The 18,855-nt window shown below is 38.0% G+C and overlaps 2 protein-coding genes across 2 annotated transcripts; one reads left to right on the top strand and one right to left on the bottom strand.

Moving 5' to 3' along the window:
* Nucleotides 1-43: 43 nt before the first annotated feature.
* On the bottom strand, nt 44-9,345 carry mffb (mitochondrial fission factor b). The gene is made up of 7 exons (XM_030160343.1): nt 9,195-9,345; nt 6,937-7,158; nt 6,627-6,805; nt 6,355-6,440; nt 4,155-4,325; nt 3,248-3,323; nt 44-2,190 (listed from the first exon to the last, which is right to left on the bottom strand). Exons 2-7 carry the CDS (start codon nt 7,151-7,153, stop codon nt 2,059-2,061), a joined length of 861 nt encoding a protein of 286 aa, XP_030016203.1. The 5' UTR covers nt 7,154-7,158; nt 9,195-9,345; the 3' UTR covers nt 44-2,058.
* Nucleotides 9,346-9,489: 144 nt separating this feature from the next.
* On the top strand, nt 9,490-18,664 carry stk25b (serine/threonine kinase 25b). Its single transcript, XM_030161038.1, has 12 exons — nt 9,490-9,500; nt 11,017-11,393; nt 12,096-12,326; nt 12,470-12,526; nt 12,643-12,751; nt 13,987-14,144; nt 15,019-15,204; nt 15,576-15,721; nt 15,852-15,954; nt 17,882-17,953; nt 18,112-18,248; nt 18,334-18,664. Exons 2-12 carry the CDS (start codon nt 11,364-11,366, stop codon nt 18,371-18,373), a joined length of 1,269 nt encoding a protein of 422 aa, XP_030016898.1. The 5' UTR covers nt 9,490-9,500; nt 11,017-11,363; the 3' UTR covers nt 18,374-18,664.
* Nucleotides 18,665-18,855: the final 191 nt, after the last annotated feature.

The raw sequence follows: 18,855 nt of genomic DNA, 5'->3' as shown, positions 1-18,855 counted from the left end.
ACTTGTCGCCAAAGCAGCAGCAGGGGTCAGTGTTGTACAGAGACACAGATCCATCCATCTTTTATTTATTACAGCAAAAATATTTACAAACATGGATGTATTCATATATTACAAAGAAAGAACACATTTAAGTTGAAACCCCCGACTCAGATGAAGATATAAATGCTCTTCTGCAAATATTATGTGCAATAAATAAACCAACATGAAATAAATTCCTTATTCAAAAATATTAACATCAACATATCCTATACAGAGCTATTTCTGACACATGATCATATACACTGAAGTGTTAAGACTCGTATCACACTGTATGACGAATAACAACACAGAGCCCATGCTTTTACTCTTATAGATAACAGGTGGAAAACTATTAACAGTGTTAAAATACATGATCATTTCACAGATAATATATCCATTGAGTTTTTTTTTATTACCACTTCAGCTATTGGGTATCTTTTTAACTTAACTCACTAGATGTGTGAGTGCCAATGAAGTAAAAAATAAATCAATACAAAAATAAATAACAGAGGACAAATCTACATCTACTTAAAGTTATTCAAGTACTACACTGTGATTTGGGTGTCGCAGAACTCAAACGACATTCAAGGAAAATGTTATGGCATCTATAGATTTAGTTATAATCATACTTTTGACACTTCCAGGATAGTTTCTGACAAAACTTCTGAACTTCCACTTCAGAGGCTTGGTCCTATAAGTAAAGCGCTTGCCTGAGTTCCCAAAACATCTGCTGCTCAAGTAAATCCTTATTTTTCTCTAAATATTCCTCTTCTGAAGCTAAAAAATCTCCTTTGCTAAATTACTTTACTCTCTCACAGATACATGATGATCAGAATCGCTGTAACACATGTTGCTGCTGTGCAAAAGATTTATGAACCCAACAGGTAGAATCAGTAGTAACTGCATATCTCTGTGAATATCAATAAACTAAGTGCACTAGTCAGGGTTTGAAACTGGTGCTGGTTAAATCTGGGTAGACTGTTCTCCAGATTCTAATGGGCTCTGTCCAGAAAGTGGATTTTGTGAAATTCAACTTACTTGACTCACACGAAACTCAGGGTTTTCAGTTTCACAAAACAAGTTCAACTTGACAACGTACTCCATGAAGTTAAAACTACTCGCTGGCAGTTTTCTGTGAGAAACTCTGAGTGTCTGTGCATTTCCTCCAGTCCTGCTTTCTGACAGCTTCTTTTCATCATTCACACAGACAATGGTTTTATATTTGTCTGTTACTCAACTTCTTGCCCACTTTATCATTCAGATGTGATTTATTTAAAGTTGTGATCTGTCCTCACATTCATAAAGTCATTTATTTAAGTAATTTAATTTTCAATTACTTATAATAATAAGACTATGCACCTCACAACAGCTTTCAGACTGTCGGGACAGGTGAATTAACTGATTAATACTACTACTATTACTACTACTACTACTACTACTAATACTACTAATCTATATTTAAGCTACATCATGTTTTAGCTCCATTTGGTACTGATGCAGTTTTGTCCTGTTAGGCCAAGTTATAACCAAGTACATACAGCCTCCATCTTTCATAATTCATCATGAAGTGCTAAGTAACTTAATATATTGCGATATATGGTGATTTTTTTCACTTTACTAATGTTATTTCACTACAGCTGCTAGTTGTCGGCTAAACTGATTCTCAGTGAACAGGGACACAGGTAACTCAGTTGAACTCCACTGATCAGCTTTTCTGGAGTTTGACAGTTGAGAGTTCAAGGTTAAACTTTTATTATTCCTATGGTTAAACCTCATTTCTGAAACCAACTCAGATTCTCTCAGCTAAGCAAAAAAACAACGTTGTAACAATTCAAACTTTACCCTGCTGTACTTGATTGTGCTTTGAAATGAGAGATGTTTTAGATTAAACACAGAGTACATTGGTGTGTTCTGTGAGACCACCTCAAAGTGACCTGTCAGTAGTCAGGTGTGAATATTGAGCTGGAAATCTGATGAGATGCACACGTAACAAGGAAATGCTTTGGCTTCCAGTGTTTTGGGAGACTCGGTTCATCCATTTTAACGACGAAACCATATCCAGGTATTAATAAGCCAGAATGCAACTGTGGCAGAATACAGGACCACCTCTCGCTTTGAGCGCTCTTTGTTTTCTTCCTCCAGCAGCTGAAGACGCCGGTTCAGCTTCACAATCTAAATGAACATGTGAAAAAAACAGATTTTTTAAATTTAGAATAAGATTCTATTTAAAACTAGAAAAGCACTCGGAGAGCGCAGACCTCCGCCAAGGTTGATCAGTGCCCCCCCCCGTGGGCCCCCCCACCCCCGATCACCACCAAAATTTAATCATTTCTTCCTTATCCCATTTCCAACAAACCCTGAAAATTTCATCCAAATCTGTCCATAACTTTTTGAGTTATGTTGCACACTAACGATCAGTGCCCCCCCACCCCCGATCACCACCAAAATGTAATCATTTCTTCCTCATCCCATTTCCAACAAACCCTGAAAATTTCATCCAAATCTGTCCATAACTTTTTGAGTTATGTTGCACACTAACGATTAGTGCCCCCCCCAGTGGGCCCCCCCACCCCCTATCACCACCAAAATTTAATCATTTCTTCCTTATCCCATTTCCAACAAACCCTGAAAATTTCATCCAAATCTGTCCATAACTTTTTGAGTTATGTTGCACACTAACAGACAGACAAACAAACAGACAGACAGACAGACAAACAAACAAACAAACAAACCCTGGCAAAAACATAACCTCCTTGGCGGAGGTAATAAGATAACACAGTGCACATGCTTGACCTGGGTAGGATTTCATGTAGTTAACCTCTCACAACTAACTTATGACATTTGTTTCATTTGTTAAAATTTATAAAACCTTTAAAATTGTAGTACTTCCATTTTTTAAAGAATTAAAAGCCTTACAACGACAGCAGCAAGATACTGTTAATGCTTTTCAAAGGATATCATTGCCTGTTTATTCAATGGCCCAAAATGCAATTAAAAATTTGATAAGCAGCTTATGGTCTCTGGTGTGTTTACAACACCTTTAAAACCTTCAGATGTGTCGTTTGTAAGTAGCCTGACATAGTAAACCTAAGTATACAGTCCATTTTTAGTGTAATCTAGTCATGGAATCAGTACTAGAGAACAAATATCAACACAGGCTTAAGATACAGAGAGGAGGTAAACAATCAGTGAGAGGATTGATCATTTTGGCCAAAAAGGTGGATCTAACCTGTCGTCGTAGTGAGGAGGCATCAACTAGGCCAGACTCATCAGGATTCATATCCACTGCCAGATCCAAGGGCATCCTGTGGAAATAAACTCATGTTAATGGAGAGCAAGGACAGGTGACAAACTGATTAGGATCTGCATAGTTCCACAAAAAATAAAAAAGTGGAAACAAACATATTGAGGAAGTCCATTTGGAGGCAATACTAACAATTCCTATAATTCCAGAGTATGTATTTCCACTGTAATCTGCACACTTATGCCGCGTTTCCACTACATGGTATCAGCTCGACTCGACCCGGCCTTTTTGCGTTTCCATTACGAAAAGGACCTGGAATCTGGTACCTGGTACTAGTTTTTTGGTATCACCTCCGCCGAGGTTCCAGGACTGGGGACCAGATACTAAAATGTGACGTGTAAGCACTGCAGACCACTGATTGGTCAGAAAGTCGTCTCTGTGACCCACTGTTTTACAAAAAACAGATGCGGAAGTTTACAGTAAATATAGCGGCAGGTTAATCCACATGATGACAGCCCACAAAACTACACCATGGTTTGTCGAGGAGGTTCAGATGTAAAAATTCAGCATGAGCTTGACGATACAACACGCAACGAGTGAGTTTATCAGCAACTCTGAGCAGACGACACAGTAGTAATGCGCCACATCACTATGACGTCCAGGTACTTTAAAGTCCGTAGTATCCTGTAGTGGAAACAGTCTCCAGGAATAGGGCCTGGTACCCGAGTCGAGTCGGGCCGGTTCCATGCAATGAAAACACAGCATTACGGTGAGAAAGAAAGCAACTCTGAAACAGTCTTCAGGATCATATTAAGATAGAACCTAGATTAACTGTAAGTACAAACTGGTTGTTGTGATGGAAGTGTTAACACAGTCATATGAGGAATGTTACCTGCGGTGGCTGTCATCCAGCACATCAAGAACCTGCTGATACGCTCTACGTGTTGTTGACTGAATATACGACAGGAAGCCGGCAGCTGTGAACAGGTTGATGTTTGCATCCTCAGGGGAACAGAGAGGGGGACACAAGCGGACTGGAGGAGCAGAGGGGGAAGGGGTTACACTGTCAGAGAGATGGATGGGGAGAAACAGTGAAAAGAGGAGACGTTTCTAAGCAACAAAGAGTTAAAGAGGAAAGCAGTAACAGTGACACAGTGCACATAACTGTAAGTCCTATTTCTGCATAAATGTGATTTAAAGTGTTTTGAGATGATCATCATTGATGCATCACTTTAAAAATGAGACAAACTTTATACTTGTCCATCTGTTTACCAAGAACTTGTATCCTATCTTCCATATTTTAGTGTGTGTGGTAAAACTTTGCAAACTTCTAAGATTATATATTAGAAGTATTTCAATCAGCAGAATTATATCATGTGGGACTCTGAGCCTGAGTCTTATTTATAGCACAGAAATCTGGGTCTTCACTATGAAAGCCTGGTCTTGACAACACAATTTGTGTAAGTATGTCATGCCTCAAACACAGGAGATTCCTGAAGACCTTAGAGGGAGAGCTATCGATACTAACCAAGCTAAAAAGGGGTTACAGAAGAATTTCTAAAGAGTATTAACTCCACCTATTGACTAACAGGAAGACTGTATAAAAGTGGAAGTTTTATAATGTAATTGTTACTGTCCAGTACTGGTCAGCTAACAATCTAATCACACTAAGAGCAAGGCGTTTAACTGTCACAATCAACCCATACGCCAGATTTAGAAAACAAAAGGCCTCTAAAATTGTGTCTAATGATTATTTTTACGAGTATAACATTAGCAAAACACTGAATAACAACTGCGTACATGGCAGAGTTGCAAGAAGGAAGCCGCTACTGTCCAAAATTAACACTGCCATGTGGATAAACCAGAACAGTTCAAGAAGGATGTTTTGTGAACAGATCAGTTATGTTTAGTGCTGATCAAACACTGCATTCCTACATCATACCTTGATCTCATCTGTGAAACATGGCAGTGGCAGGATCATGATTTGTGCCTGCTTTGATCTAGAATTTATGGAACTACACACTCTGAATTATACCAGAAAATTCTGCAGGAAGATGTCAAGTTGTCATTTGTGAAGTGAAACTCAACGCTAAGTCTGATTATGTAGCAAAATGACAAAAGCACAACGAGTAACGAGTGATTTCTTAACAAAGAGTGAAAATCTAATTTTCTGTTAAGTCCTGACATTAATCCTATAGATATACTGTAAAAGAACATGAACAAAAATTGTTAAATGTTGAAATATGAGGTTACATCCCCAAAACCAATGTTTAGGGCTGATAAACAGGTATCACAAGTGCGTAGCTGTTGTTATTGCTCACAAATTTTGTCACAGACATGCTTAAGAATTGATCATTTTCAACAACAATTAAAGTGATACTGAACACTAAAATGTGTTTCTGTGCTTTAAAAGGAATTATTTGACTTAAATGTGATTAAATATATAAATACTAGTGATCAACAAACACGTAAAAATCTGTATTTTACAGGTGAAAATGGCTCCTCTTCCTGACCTCTTGTCAGATTCTGCTAAACCTCATTCATTTTTCAACAGGTTGATCTGAGGCCATTTTGTCGCTGTATTTTGAACCACCAACCTCACACTGTGGTAGGAATTTTACCACATAAAACTGCTGCCTCCATCAGTTAATGTATTTTTTGGTTTGAATCTGAAATAATGTAGTAAAACACCACAGTGACACATCTGCAGAATTCAGAAATGCTCTTTGTGTTGTTTTTGTTGAAGAGGCTTCAGTTCCTTGTGAGAAACAACTGTATGAGGGCAAGAAAAAATTATAAAAAAATAAGCTAAATATAGCATACACTTGAATAATAGGGATTTTTAGGTGTGCCTAACCCTTTCAGAGGCTCATACGGTTCATAGTGTCTTGTGATGCTCTGTCATACCAACGTCCCTGACCTACTACTGTTAGACTCAGAATGTTGGTAAAGTTACACCTACAATAGATGAATGAGTTTATGGTTTTTGTCTTGTTTGTTTTAGGACAAAGTGGTCATACTTCAGGTCATATTTATGCAGAAAAAAAAAATTGTAAAAGTTTCACAAACTTATTCTTGGTATGAGTGCTTACCTTGCATCACCTCTGTTGATGTGACTGCTGTGGCGGCCGGAAATGTTATCACTGGCACTACGTTCCCTTCGAGAACGGAAATGGGCCTGTGAATGATAGACAATGGCAGGCTTACCATAGAGGTTACAGTTCAAATTCCATCAAGGTTGGTATTTTCTAGAATAACATCATGAGACAGGACAGCTTGTAAGTGGGTGTCACAGTGAATTAAAGAAAAACCATTTAACTATGATACAGAAAGTACACAGAGTGAAAACTGAGGTGTCTCTTACAGCTTGGCTGGGATTGTTCTGTGAATTGGCAGCTTGATCAGTTTCCAGTGAGTCCAGTGGTTGTTCAGTGAGGGTGAGAACCCGAGGTGGGGCCTTCATGTCCAGCAGATCCACAGGAGGGACAGACTGAATCAGGTCTAAATCTCTGGGGCAAGAAAATCTAGGGTCCCCCTCATCACCTTCAGTGGAAATAAGAAGAGCATTAAAAAACAGATGATACTAAACGCCCAGTGAAATATTTTTCCGATCCTTTTGGGCAGCTGCACACCCTACCATCCTGTATGAACTGACTCCATTCTGCTGTGCTAACCTGCTACAATGATCCTCTCAGGCACCTGCATCAGTGTTGTATGAGGGGGCATGGGGGGCTGTAGTGGCAGAGGCACTGGTTGGTTCTCTGGGGCCACCTTGAGCGTTTCAGGGATCCGCATGCGCTGGCTGATGCCCTCTGTATACTCCAACTCATAATGGATGCGGTTCATCTCTGCCACCTCTGCCGAGGGGGGGGTGAAAGTTGGGCCACTCATCCAGCCTGTGGATGCATCAAATAGAAGTAGATGAATACCATTCAAAATCCTTAAATGTAAAGCTTGTGTTGTTTTTATATGGGGCCATCACAAATCAAAAAAAGGCTTATTACCAAGGAAGTTTTCACATAAGAGGAATTTGCTTTGGTTTACTGGTGCAGTAAAATGAAAAAAAATGTTTGTACAAAAAGAGATGCACAACAGATATGGTGTAAAACAGGGGTGTCAATTATACAGCCCACAGGCCAAAACCAGCCCTCCAAAGGCTTCAGTCAGACACACAGGATGATTTTGCAACTCCAAAAATACACCGAAGACCAATGTTTTCAGTGTATTTTTGGACAGTCTAGGGCAGTGGTTCTTAAACTTTTTACAGTGGACTACCCTCTGAAATGTACTTTTTTAGCCAAGCACCCCCAACTCTTGCTTCAGCACTTTTGATTGAAAAAAATTTGGCAAAATTTGTTCCTGTGCCAAAGGTGTCTGTTTATATAAAAATTGAAGCAAATTTTGTGTGCAAAATATAAACTGAAAAGCACCCTCTTTCATTGATAAGAAAAATAAATAAATTGGTCATTAATTAATAAATGAACCGCTCATCAACAAAAAATAATCATCTAATTACTCAAACTCATTTTGAATAATAATGTTCTTAAAATATTACCAAAGTTTAAACAAGATGATTGACAATAAAGCTATTATATGAATGTATTTATTATGTTTTATATTTCAGCATTAATTCTCATTATTTATTTTGTATATTCAGTACATGATGACTTATTTAATGTATTTTTCCCAAAAAATTCAAGTACCCCGTGCACTTCTTCCAAGTACCCCACTTTGGGAACCCCTGGTCTAGGGTATAAACCAATCTTGACGAGTTGTATTGATCATAAAGTTAACTGCTATGTTTTTCAGTTCTGAATGCCTGTTACTAAATGTGTTGTGCATTTGTAGATCCACTGCAATCTGTGAGTTGTAATGCTCATGTGTAAATGATAAGCTGAGGCATAATATTGTTAAAATTGCACTTATTTTTCTTAAGAAATTTCTGGTTGCTCATGGATGCTTATTCATATTTTTAGTTTAAGGATAGTTTATAAATATAAACATTTTCATAGTGTAATCTTACTTTTTTGCAAACAGAAAAACTTAGAGTTGTCATTATTTATAGGCTAATATGCAATTATTTTACTGGTCCGTCCCACTTGAGGTCAAATTGGGCTGTATGTGACCCCTGAACTAAAATGAGTTTGACATACAGTTAAGTAATTCTTGGGGTATGTAATTTGGTTGGTATATTTACACAACAGGGAAAAGCAATATAGATTTAAAGTGTCAATAAATGAAATTAGGCCATGAGAGGGATGTTTCCTGTTGACTAAGGAAATGGTGCATATCTATAAAACACTGTTCATCTTAGGATTTAAATACAACATACAATTTTACCTTACTAAATTTAGTAACAGAGAGTGTCAAATGTAATACATTACATTACAAGATCCCACCTTGAGGTTAGTCAAGCTTTTTCTACCTTTCTTTCCATCATGACAGTCTGAGTAAAGCTTAATTTGGCATCACTAATGCCAACAGTTAAACGCAGTTGTGGTAAATTTAGCCCTCCCAAATCGTTACTGGTCCGTGAACATGTGCATATCCCACAGAAGAACCAAATACACCAAATGACAAGGAGTGGACCACATAATGTAGCAGCCAAACCTTTACAACAACATGAGGAAAACATTTCACGTAGTATTGCATGATATTACATAACCCTGACATGTCGATTACGTTAGCTGTTAACACATGTTTCAATGTCACTTTATGGAAATCCACGTAAGACGCCATGTCTGACATGTACATTGGATAATATGTAGTTAATACTGAGAGGAGTGCTAACGTAATGACCAGCATTAGCTAGCTGATGTTATCTTTATCAATAGGCGTTACGTTAGCTTAGAAAAAACACCTGACTGCAGTGAGAAGCTCGTTGACAAAAGCTAACTGGACTTAAGCTAGTTAGCGTTACATGACTACTTACCGTTGTGGTTTGAGCACCGGGGTTTAAAATGTCATGTGTTCACTGAACGTTACTATCGACAGCATCCACCGGAACGGACAGCGGAACGACACACACAGAGGTAGAGAAGCACTGCTCTGAGCCTAGGGTACCTGCCAATACCATACCGCAAGTCCCCGGTGGGGCGGAGCCTCCATGAGCTACATGAACCGTCCGCGTGATGAGCTGCAACCGGCACCATCCGAAAATGAAAACGAGCATAAACCAAAAAAAATATTTACAAAAATGTAGGCTAATGCATGAATAACAATTACGAAGACGTTTGCTGTTCTCGCCATAGAGGCGTTTAACTATTTTCATGGTACTTCAGTTTACCCAGTCAGAAAAATTATACACTTTTACATTTATACCCCTTCCTGTCTGATTTCAGATTCAGATGGCATTTATTTGTCATTTGCAAGATAGCACATAGTCAATAATACAATGAAATGTTGTGGACAAGAAGAACCAATCACCTCACTGTTTATAATAGCAGAGAAAAAAATAAATGTACAAAAAAACAAAACATCAAGAGAAATACATTCGATCATGTGCATGTGCAGTGTCTGGAGGTAAAAAAAAAAAAAAAAAAACGAGAATGTAGACATTTACAGATCACAAATGTAGATAAGATAGGTGATCATTTTTTCACATAAATGTTGAAATTTAGATGTAGAGCAGGATGTAATTCAAGCCAAGCTGCTGTTTTTATTTGATTTTATTAAATAAATATTTTTTGTACAAAAAATTTGATAAAAATGGCTTGCTTAAATTCAGAAGAAAATAAGAAAGTTAAGTTGCTTTGTAAAAACATTCAACAGCAATTGGTATCTTAAAAAAATGTATGAAGAATTTATGTATCATAATACTCATCTTACTGTATTTGTGATTAACACAGGGTTACAACCCAATGTCTTCTTTGGATTAGATTAAAACAAAACAAAACAAAATTTCCCACACAAACAGAACCACCCACATGCTGATGACATAAACTAAGTTTTAGTACATGCTTCAACCCAAATCAAAAGAAATTCACTACAAAGTAATGAATATTTGACACACTTCAGGGGTATTTTTAAGAATAGATTTGGCTTTGAGAGTAACGCTTGTATTTACAGGATTTGTTTCATACCCTGGAGCAAATCATGGAATGAATGGTTAAATATCAAAAATTACACCAATCCCTCCTATAGATCCTAATATAGTAACCTTAAATTGCTTGTGTAACTCAAGCACACAAAAACTGGACCTATGTATAAATGTTTCTTTATGTATGAGCGTAAATATATTCATTTCACATGCTGATATAATGAAATTGAAGTATGTCTCTGAAACTGATTAAATGTAATATACTAAAGATGAAAATTATAGCTCTAGTTAAATTTGGTGAGAAAAATTAAAGTGATTTCTTAATCTACCTCCTACTTCTGAAAATGTATTTATGAAGTTTTTGGGGGTTTTTTCATTGTAATTGTAATGAATGTTTTCTTTCTAAGTTGGAACTGGTTTAGCAATAAAATTAAATTAAATTAAATGAAGTAGAAATCTTCACCTGTTGTGCTGTGCCACTGTCTCAGTAAAAATACATAATCACAAATTTTGTGGTTTACTTTAATTAAACATGTATTTTAATGTAAACACATTCAGTGTAGGTCACATAAATTGTTAACAGGTCCCTTTTGTGGAACCCCAACCAATGGGCAACAGAAGCCTTCGAGTGCTTAAAATACAACTCCCAGAGTGCCACCATTTTCGGAGCCAATACGCATGCGCTTACCATCTGGGCCATTATTTTGTCCTCAAGCTTCAAATGAACAACAGGCTAAGCGTTCCTTGAAATGAATTAAATATTAATACACGGAAGGAGTATTTTTTCATCCTGTTCATCACCGCCGACATACATGGAGTCTCTCGGCCGGTAAGTCTCTGTCTCGCAGGGCCGTTCAGTCCTCCGTTGGACTTAAAGGCCGAAAACAGTACGCGGAGTGACAGCCCAGTTAAAGCCAGCAGATTGGGTGTTTATCTAGTTGACTAGCCACCTAGCTAGCCTCCTAGACATCTAAGAGGGGAAGAAGAACCCGAAAGGACCATCTGAAAACTTCGCAAAGGGAGAGCTGTGGCCGTCCCTGTCCCGACCAACCGGCAGAGGGGATGGCACACCTTGCAAACATGCAAAACCAGGTACAGAAATCCACTAAAACAAACTGTCACCTCCCTTCTGCTTGTCCAAGACTGGGCGAACCCCCACGACTGGCTCATAAATAGGTGGGTGGGGGTCCAGAGCAACAATAGATGTGATCTAACTTTGTATATGCACAAATATGGATGACTTAGTTTTCCATCTTTTTGTCTGCTTAATAGAGGAATCATCCTGACAACTATATGTAATATAAACGTTTTGCATCAAGTGTGGGTTATCTTTTCAGTGTGTGCAGTTTTTCCAGAGCATAAGTAAAATGCCATACCAGTTTTGACTGAATTGTCCTTCCTACTCAGTGAAACTATCAGTCATTTCCTGGTGTTATATAGACAGAAAACCACGAACTTTCCAATTGTCATGCTTATTGAATTACAAACTGCCACAAAGTTCGATCAAGTGTCTAATTATGTGGGCTGTGACAGAATAGATGAGTATTGGCAGATATGTCAGGTTAATTAGCGATCATCTTTTTATGTTGGATGAATGCACATGAGAGATTTAGAGGTGGATGCAAGCCTTTCTGTCAAGTCTAATTAACCTTGAGGACAAGTGATATTTGCTCAAAGTTACTTAGCTTCTTAAAAGCCTGGAGGGCTAAACACACACCCATATAAAGCCTCTAAGCACACTCATAATGCCATATACTCAATAATTCAATGCGTTCTTTGCTGTAATCTGACCAGAATACCAGGTTGGACCCAGAGGAGTACTTCACCAAGCAGGAGCGGATTGGGAAGGGCTCCTTTGGAGAGGTTTACAAAGGCATCAACAACCGCACAAAGGAAGTGGTGGCGATTAAAATTATAGACCTGGAGGAGGCAGAGGATGAAATAGAAGACATCCAGCAGGAAATCACAGTGCTGAGCCAGTGTGATAGTCCTTTTGTTACTAAGTATTATGGATCATACTTAAAGGTAAGACAGCAACACAAACTCATGCCTAGACACTCAAAATATACATATGTGCAGATTTGAAAATGGTTATTGACAAAAATATGGTAACAGACATGCATGCTTCTCATGACAGCCTTGACAGTCTTTCATTTTTTTTCATTCAGGGGACCAAGCTGTGGATTATAATGGAGTATTTAGGTGGAGGATCTGCTTTGGATCTGGTGAGAAGATTATTATGTTCTCTTTGTGGAGCTGAAAACGTTTTATAATATTCTTGCGGCTTTTCTTTCATTTGCAGTATTTGCTGCACCTTTAACATCTCTTTTCTCTTTGGTAGCTCCGCCCAGGGCCCCTTGAAGAGACATACATTGCAACTATATTGAGGGAAATTCTGAAGGGGCTGGAATATCTGCACTCTGAGAGGAAGATTCACAGAGATATCAAAGGTAATATGAATTCTCTGCTACATTGTCAGGGAACTAAACAATGACCATTACCTAATGGAAAAGAAGAGAACACATTTATTAAGAAGGAGATATAGGGACTTTTCTTTTAATGGCAGCATAGTCAATCAGTAGTTTTACAAAAATCAGCAAATTATCAGCAGTTCTTTGACAGAATGAGTCAATCTGTACTTTTCTATTAGTGACTGAACTTGAGATCTGGTTCCAAATCATCCAGTGTCAACGTGTTTCACATTGCAAAACAACATGTCAAACTCATGTGTGTGCATCACTGCCAACTGATGGAATCATGGTGAAGAGAAACAGTGTAAAATGCAGCCTCATTCACAGAAAAAGATAACAAGTGCTAGTACTAATGTCTATAAAATAATTGTTTCGAATAAAGGTGCCATTAATTCACTGAAAATATCTTTCTACACATCACAGACCTAAATTCCAGGAGTGTCATTTATTTGATGTTGTTATAATAATATTAGAACAGTGTAGGCAGGCTTACCAGATTTTTTTCTTTGGCTAAGAAAGCCTGAATGAAAACAAACTGTTGTTTGAATAGTCCCTTATTTCATCCATTTTAGATGAAGACAGACATATTGTAGCTACAGCCAGAAAGACTCGCCCATCAGCTCTCTCCTAGCCAGGAAAATCAAAACCGCATTCCCAAAACAGTGGATTTGATACTGACATGTATAAGTCTGCTTTTTCCAAATAGAAAACTGAAGAGGAATTGATAAAGAAATCAACCCATAAGGTTCAATAATGTCATTGCTATCAGTAAAGTTTGTTCAGGTCCCATCTCTAATATGCAACCTATAAAAACTCCTTAACTGCAAACACAGCATTCAAAAGGTGTTTAATTAATACAGTTCAGTATATATCTGTCCATCATGAAGTTTACTTTTAGGTGGTGATGTGCTGTTACATCTGCAAATAGAGAATTTATGTTTAGAAATAATGGTATATTATATAGGAGGCCGGAAATGATAAACTTTTGTCTTTCAGTGAGCTGATTATCTGAATAAGTATGTCTTTTTATTGATCACCATTGCTGATGATGCTTTTATTCATCTTCGGATGTTACAAAACTGATTTTCCCCAGTGTAAAAGGGAAAGAACCTAATTGTGTCATCTGTCGGTGTCATACGGTATCTCAGATTTTGACAAAACTTAAAGGTCATCATCATGGACTTCTAAACAATGCCTGTGTCTCTGTCTTCTAGCTGCCAACGTTCTCCTGTCAGAGCAGGGTGATGTGAAGCTGGCAGATTTCGGGGTGGCAGGACAGCTGACAGATACTCAGATTAAGAGGAACACGTTTGTGGGCACACCGTTCTGGATGGCTCCAGAGGTGATCAAGCAGTCAGCCTATGACTTTAAGGTGAGGGAGGCCTGTGGACTGAGCAGGAGACAGCTGTGACTATGTTTACATGCACAGTATAGTCTACCTTTTATCCTTTTTTCAGGTATTTCCATTAAGGTGTTCACGCATGTTCACCATGCAATGTTGACGAGTGACTTTTATCACAAAATACAAAGAAGTGGACATTTAGAGTTGCTTTTGTCATTTTGCGTTAGTGCATCAAATTGGAATTTTTTCCAACTAGTGACAGACTTTATTTATTTTGTAAATACCTGTTGATGTCCAAGACTTAATGTTTAAAAGTACGTGTGTTTCTCTTTCTGGCCAGAAATATTGGCTTTCCTTTAGGGCCTGAATCTCTACTCCAGCTTGAAAAACTAGGGTTGTATAGATTGTAATACAGTTGTGTGCAAATATAATTATCATATTATTGAAGACCATACTACCATATGCATTAAATATAAGTACCAAAATGAGTCAAGTTACATTACACAACATAAAATAATCCACTGTCTGTTAGGATTTGTTAAACAATTACATAACACTTAATAGAGTTTTTTTTTAGAATTGATCATCACAAAACATATGTTCCTCATACTCTGAATGTGCAGTAAAGATGTGTGAAGAATGCTTCTAAAAGCTCAAAAATATTGGCATGTCTAAATTATAAAATGTTGGATGGTTTGGATGTATCCAAATTGCTTCTGTGACCTGTGTCAAATTCAGAATAGTAGCATGTGAATGTCAGCTCTACTGAATGTGTGACATTTTCCTTTTGCTGAATTATTTCTGAGCCACATCACATCGACTTTGTTGTGGGTTAAACTGTGAACCTGCACATCTCCATGTGGAGCTAACACAGTTGACTCATGTGTTTCTGTCTCCCCGTCAGGCTGATATCTGGTCCCTGGGAATAACTGCAATCGAACTGGCTAAAGGAGAACCCCCCAACTCGGATCTTCACCCCATGAGGGTCCTCTTTCTCATACCCAAAAACACCCCACCCACGCTGGAGGGCCCCTATAGCAAGCCTTTTAAGGAGTTTGTGGAGGCTTGTCTAAATAAAGACCCCCGTTTTGTAAGAAAAACTCATATATTCTAACATAAGTGTTATCAGACTTTCTTTGTTTGGCAGTAAGATTGTAAAATCAGGAAATAATTCCAGATTGGCTGCTGCTAGCACAAGGGCATTTATCCTTCTTATTAGGAATTATGATTCGTGGAGTACATTCTCAAATATTTGAGCATAGCCCAACTAGCACTTATTTTCAAGACTAAAAACATCTCTACCAAATAGAGTAGTGTAATGATAGATGCACTGACCCAGTTGTTTTTCCCTCATTTTTACAAGAAAACTGATTCCAGCCATGTGTTTCTTCTTCCATCAGCATAAGCTTCTGACTGTGATGTTGTTAACGTTGCTCCTGTCTTTATTCTTCTCCTGCCCAGAGGCCGACAGCCAAAGAACTTCTGAAACATAAGTTCATCACACGTTACACCAAGAAGACGGCCTATCTGACTGAACTGATTGACCGCTACCGCCGCTGGAAGTCAGAGGGACACGGAGAGGAGTCCAGTTCAGACGACTCAGATATGTAAGTGTGATGAGCTCATGGTTGTATGTTTCTCAGGTTATCTCTCCATCTCTCCTCTACATGACTATGCAAACCCACAAATCAGAGATATTACAATTGCTTTCCCCTCTTTCTTTGCTCCTTTCTTCAGGGATGCTGATGATGTGGATCCATGTCCAATGTGGACCTTCCCCACAGTCAGACCCAGCTCTATGAACAAGCTACAGAAGGGCTACACACACACAGATTTAGAGGTAAAACACAAACACCAGGTTTCTCCTCAGGTTTTTTTGTTTCAGGTCTGATGTCGGGCAGTCATTTATTTTTAAGAGATGCACAAAGAGACTTGGAAGCAGCAAAATATCTGTTTATTACAAACTCCAGAACACAATGTGGCCTGATTCCACCAAAAACCACACAGGAAGAAAATGCAATGCAACATCACATTAGAATAATAATTATGTCCAAAGCTGTTTGTTATAAGTATAAACATATATGTGATGTTCATGCAATCCATTTTCCACCCTGGATAGGGTTGACAGTTGACAGCACAGCAAGCATTGTCCATACTGTCTGATCTTTACCCAAGTGAGAACGTCTTTAAGTCCCTCAGTGCCTTTTGGGATGACTTCATGATCCCATTCTGTGTATTCACCTGAGTTCAAGCTATACTGTACTATCTGACATTTTTACACTTTTCTGTTGTAATATTAAAATGCTCCAAATAAGCGTTTGGCAAACTAAAATGTAAAAGAAATCCACCAGGTTTTGAAACTCAAAAATGTTTAATTCTCATATATTTCCGATAAAAGTCTGGCCAAGGTTCCTGTCTGTCATCTGTTGCCACATTCCACATCAGTTACCGGTGCCTCTGAATCTGACTCCGTTGAACCAACCTTGAATCTTTTTTTTTTTCAAATTATTTAATCAAAGGGCAAAACATCTTTAATCTCTACAATCTGTCTCCAGAATGAAATATCTGAAAAGTCTGAAATCTTTCATCAGTTCATAATAGATTTTCTTATTTTTGGTCCTCAGTTGTTGACTTGACATCAGACGTATCCCATGTGTCCTTGCAGTTTATAATGTTCATAAGCCAGTTTCACCTTTTTTGTTAGAATGAAGCCCATCTCTGGTGGCTCGTTTGACACAGAACACAGGCAGTTTTAGCCCAATCAAAGCAGAGCTCACTGGATTCAGAAATGAACTTGATGAGTTGTTATTAGCCCGTTAAAGCCTGATAACCATGGAATGCCATCATCACTAGGTGTTGAAAAATATCTGTTGCTACAGTTCAGCTCTGACCTAAACAATCTTCAGGGACCAAAAGCATCAGCTGATGTAAAATGTTTAATAACTGTTGAACTACTATTCCTATCAATATATGTAAATAATTCAAGTAATGATGCACTTTTTTTTGTTTGTCAGATATGACCTGTTTGGATGTTCAGAGGCTCCATAGTGAACATGCAAACACTGTCATCTTCTGGAACATTAATTCACGAATAAAACCCATGTAGTTTGTCAAATGACAGGGGTCCTAGACACTTGTTTTTATGTTAAGTTAATGATATATTTTGCTAAAAAAGTAACTCTTTCTTTGGTTTTCTGTTTTGATATAATTACGTAGAAATTTAGTCTGAGATGTTATGAACTTCTACATGATCAGTGAATTACATGCAGGAAAAAAGCAGATTTTCACTGAAAAATGCCAAATTCAGATTCAACTTGTTAAACACATTTCACACATGAACATAAAATGCAATTTAGTATCTTGCTAGAAGTGCAATCGCAGCAGATGGAGGAAGTACATAATATACTATTAACAAGTATTAACAGTATCTACACTATGTACAATGGGTATAATATTTGCAGATGTAAGTGCTATGGACAAATATACAGAATGAGCACAGAGGACATAAAGTGCATAAGAATAAGTTGACTGTTCAGTTTGAGCTCGTGCAAAATACCACTTCATGACTGAGTGTAAATGTAGAAGATGATGTCATAAATGGAGATAAATCACTAAACAAAGGTTAAATATAGAGGAAAAAAAATCATTTGGAAGCCCCCACAAAAATAGTTATAGATCTTCAAGGATTAATAAAAGTTACTAGAAATTCTGACAGACATGTAGTTGCGTCTTTTGTTTTTTCCCCTAATGCAACATTTTTTTTTCAGTCAGGAGATTCTGTGAAAAGGCAACCGAAGTCACAGTGTCTGTCAGCCTTGGTAACACCCATCTTCAGAGAGGTATGAAAACTAACATTATTTATGTAACTGTTAGGAGCAGTGAAGTAATTTATAAAACCTATGAGCCTCCCGTTCTTTGAACAGTACAGTTAAAATATGTCAAGACTTGGACGAATTTTCCTGTTTCTGATTTTTTTTTTTTTTTTGTCCGCCATCAGCTGAAAGAGAAGCGGCGGGCGAGTGGCGGTGGTGTAGGAGCCATCGAGGAACTGGAGAACGCCTTCAACCTGGCAGAGGAGTCGTGTCCCGGCATCTCCGACCGCCTCGTCACACACATGATGGAGAGAGTGTGCAGGTGACGCTTCAGCCTTTTATTACAGCTGAAACATTCACCTAGCAACAGAAATGGATTTCTTCCTAACCTCATGTTTCTCTTCCAGGTTTTCTTTAAATGGTAACACCACCCCATCTTCACGGTGAAAGCATAGCTGGATGTCACTTACTCCACCCACCCCCCACCCCCCCCCGTTTTCTGTCTCCCCCCTCCCCCCAACACCTCAGATTAAGGACCACAGCAGAACACCACTCTGCCCCGCCTTTGTACCCTGTCCTGTCCCCAAGAGATCTTTTAATTAGTTATAATTAAATATTTTTACAATTTTTCTTTAAGAGCGGAGAGTATTTAAGAGAAAAAAGCCATGACATTTAGGGCGTTGTGTATACCTGTTAGACTGAGATTTAAAAAACTATAATAAAGTCTATGGAAAACATTTGCAGTTTCTTATTTCTCACATTTTTACATCACAAATGTTTTTGCACTGGAGATCAGCTGATAGGCCAGTATCTGACTCACCAAGATTTAGAATAATTTTACTGAAATGCCTCAAAACTCTCAAATTAAGAATGTACAGTTCAGTAGTATTCCAATACTAATTGCTAATATCTTATAACATACACTGAAA

This window comes from Sphaeramia orbicularis, chromosome 17 (assembly GCF_902148855.1).
Source record: "Sphaeramia orbicularis chromosome 17, fSphaOr1.1, whole genome shotgun sequence".
Classification (NCBI taxonomy): Eukaryota; Metazoa; Chordata; class Actinopteri; order Kurtiformes; family Apogonidae; genus Sphaeramia; species Sphaeramia orbicularis.
The sequence above is the reverse complement of the archived record's forward strand: the minus strand, read 5'-3'. Positions and strand labels throughout refer to the sequence as shown.

Excerpts from the sequence above, each read along its gene's own strand:
- stk25b (XM_030161038.1), top strand. The coding sequence starts at position 11,364 with ATGGCACACCTTGCAAACATGCAAAACCAG. Across the intron at positions 12,527-12,642 it reads GAGGATCTGCTTTGGATCTG|CTCCGCCCAGGGCCCCTTGA; the intron begins GTGAGAAGATTA and ends TCTCTTTGGTAG. Across the intron at positions 15,722-15,851 it reads AGTTCAGACGACTCAGATAT|GGATGCTGATGATGTGGATC; the intron begins GTAAGTGTGATG and ends TCCTTTCTTCAG.
- mffb (XM_030160343.1), bottom strand. The coding sequence starts at position 7,153 with ATGAGTGGCCCAACTTTCACCCCCCCCTCGGCAGAGGTGGCAGAGATG. Across the intron at positions 6,441-6,626 it reads AGAACAATCCCAGCCAAGCT|GCCCATTTCCGTTCTCGAAG; the intron begins GTAAGAGACACC and ends TATCATTCACAG. Across the intron at positions 2,191-3,247 it reads CCTCCTCACTACGACGACAG|ATTGTGAAGCTGAACCGGCG; the intron begins GTTAGATCCACC and ends ATGTTCATTTAG.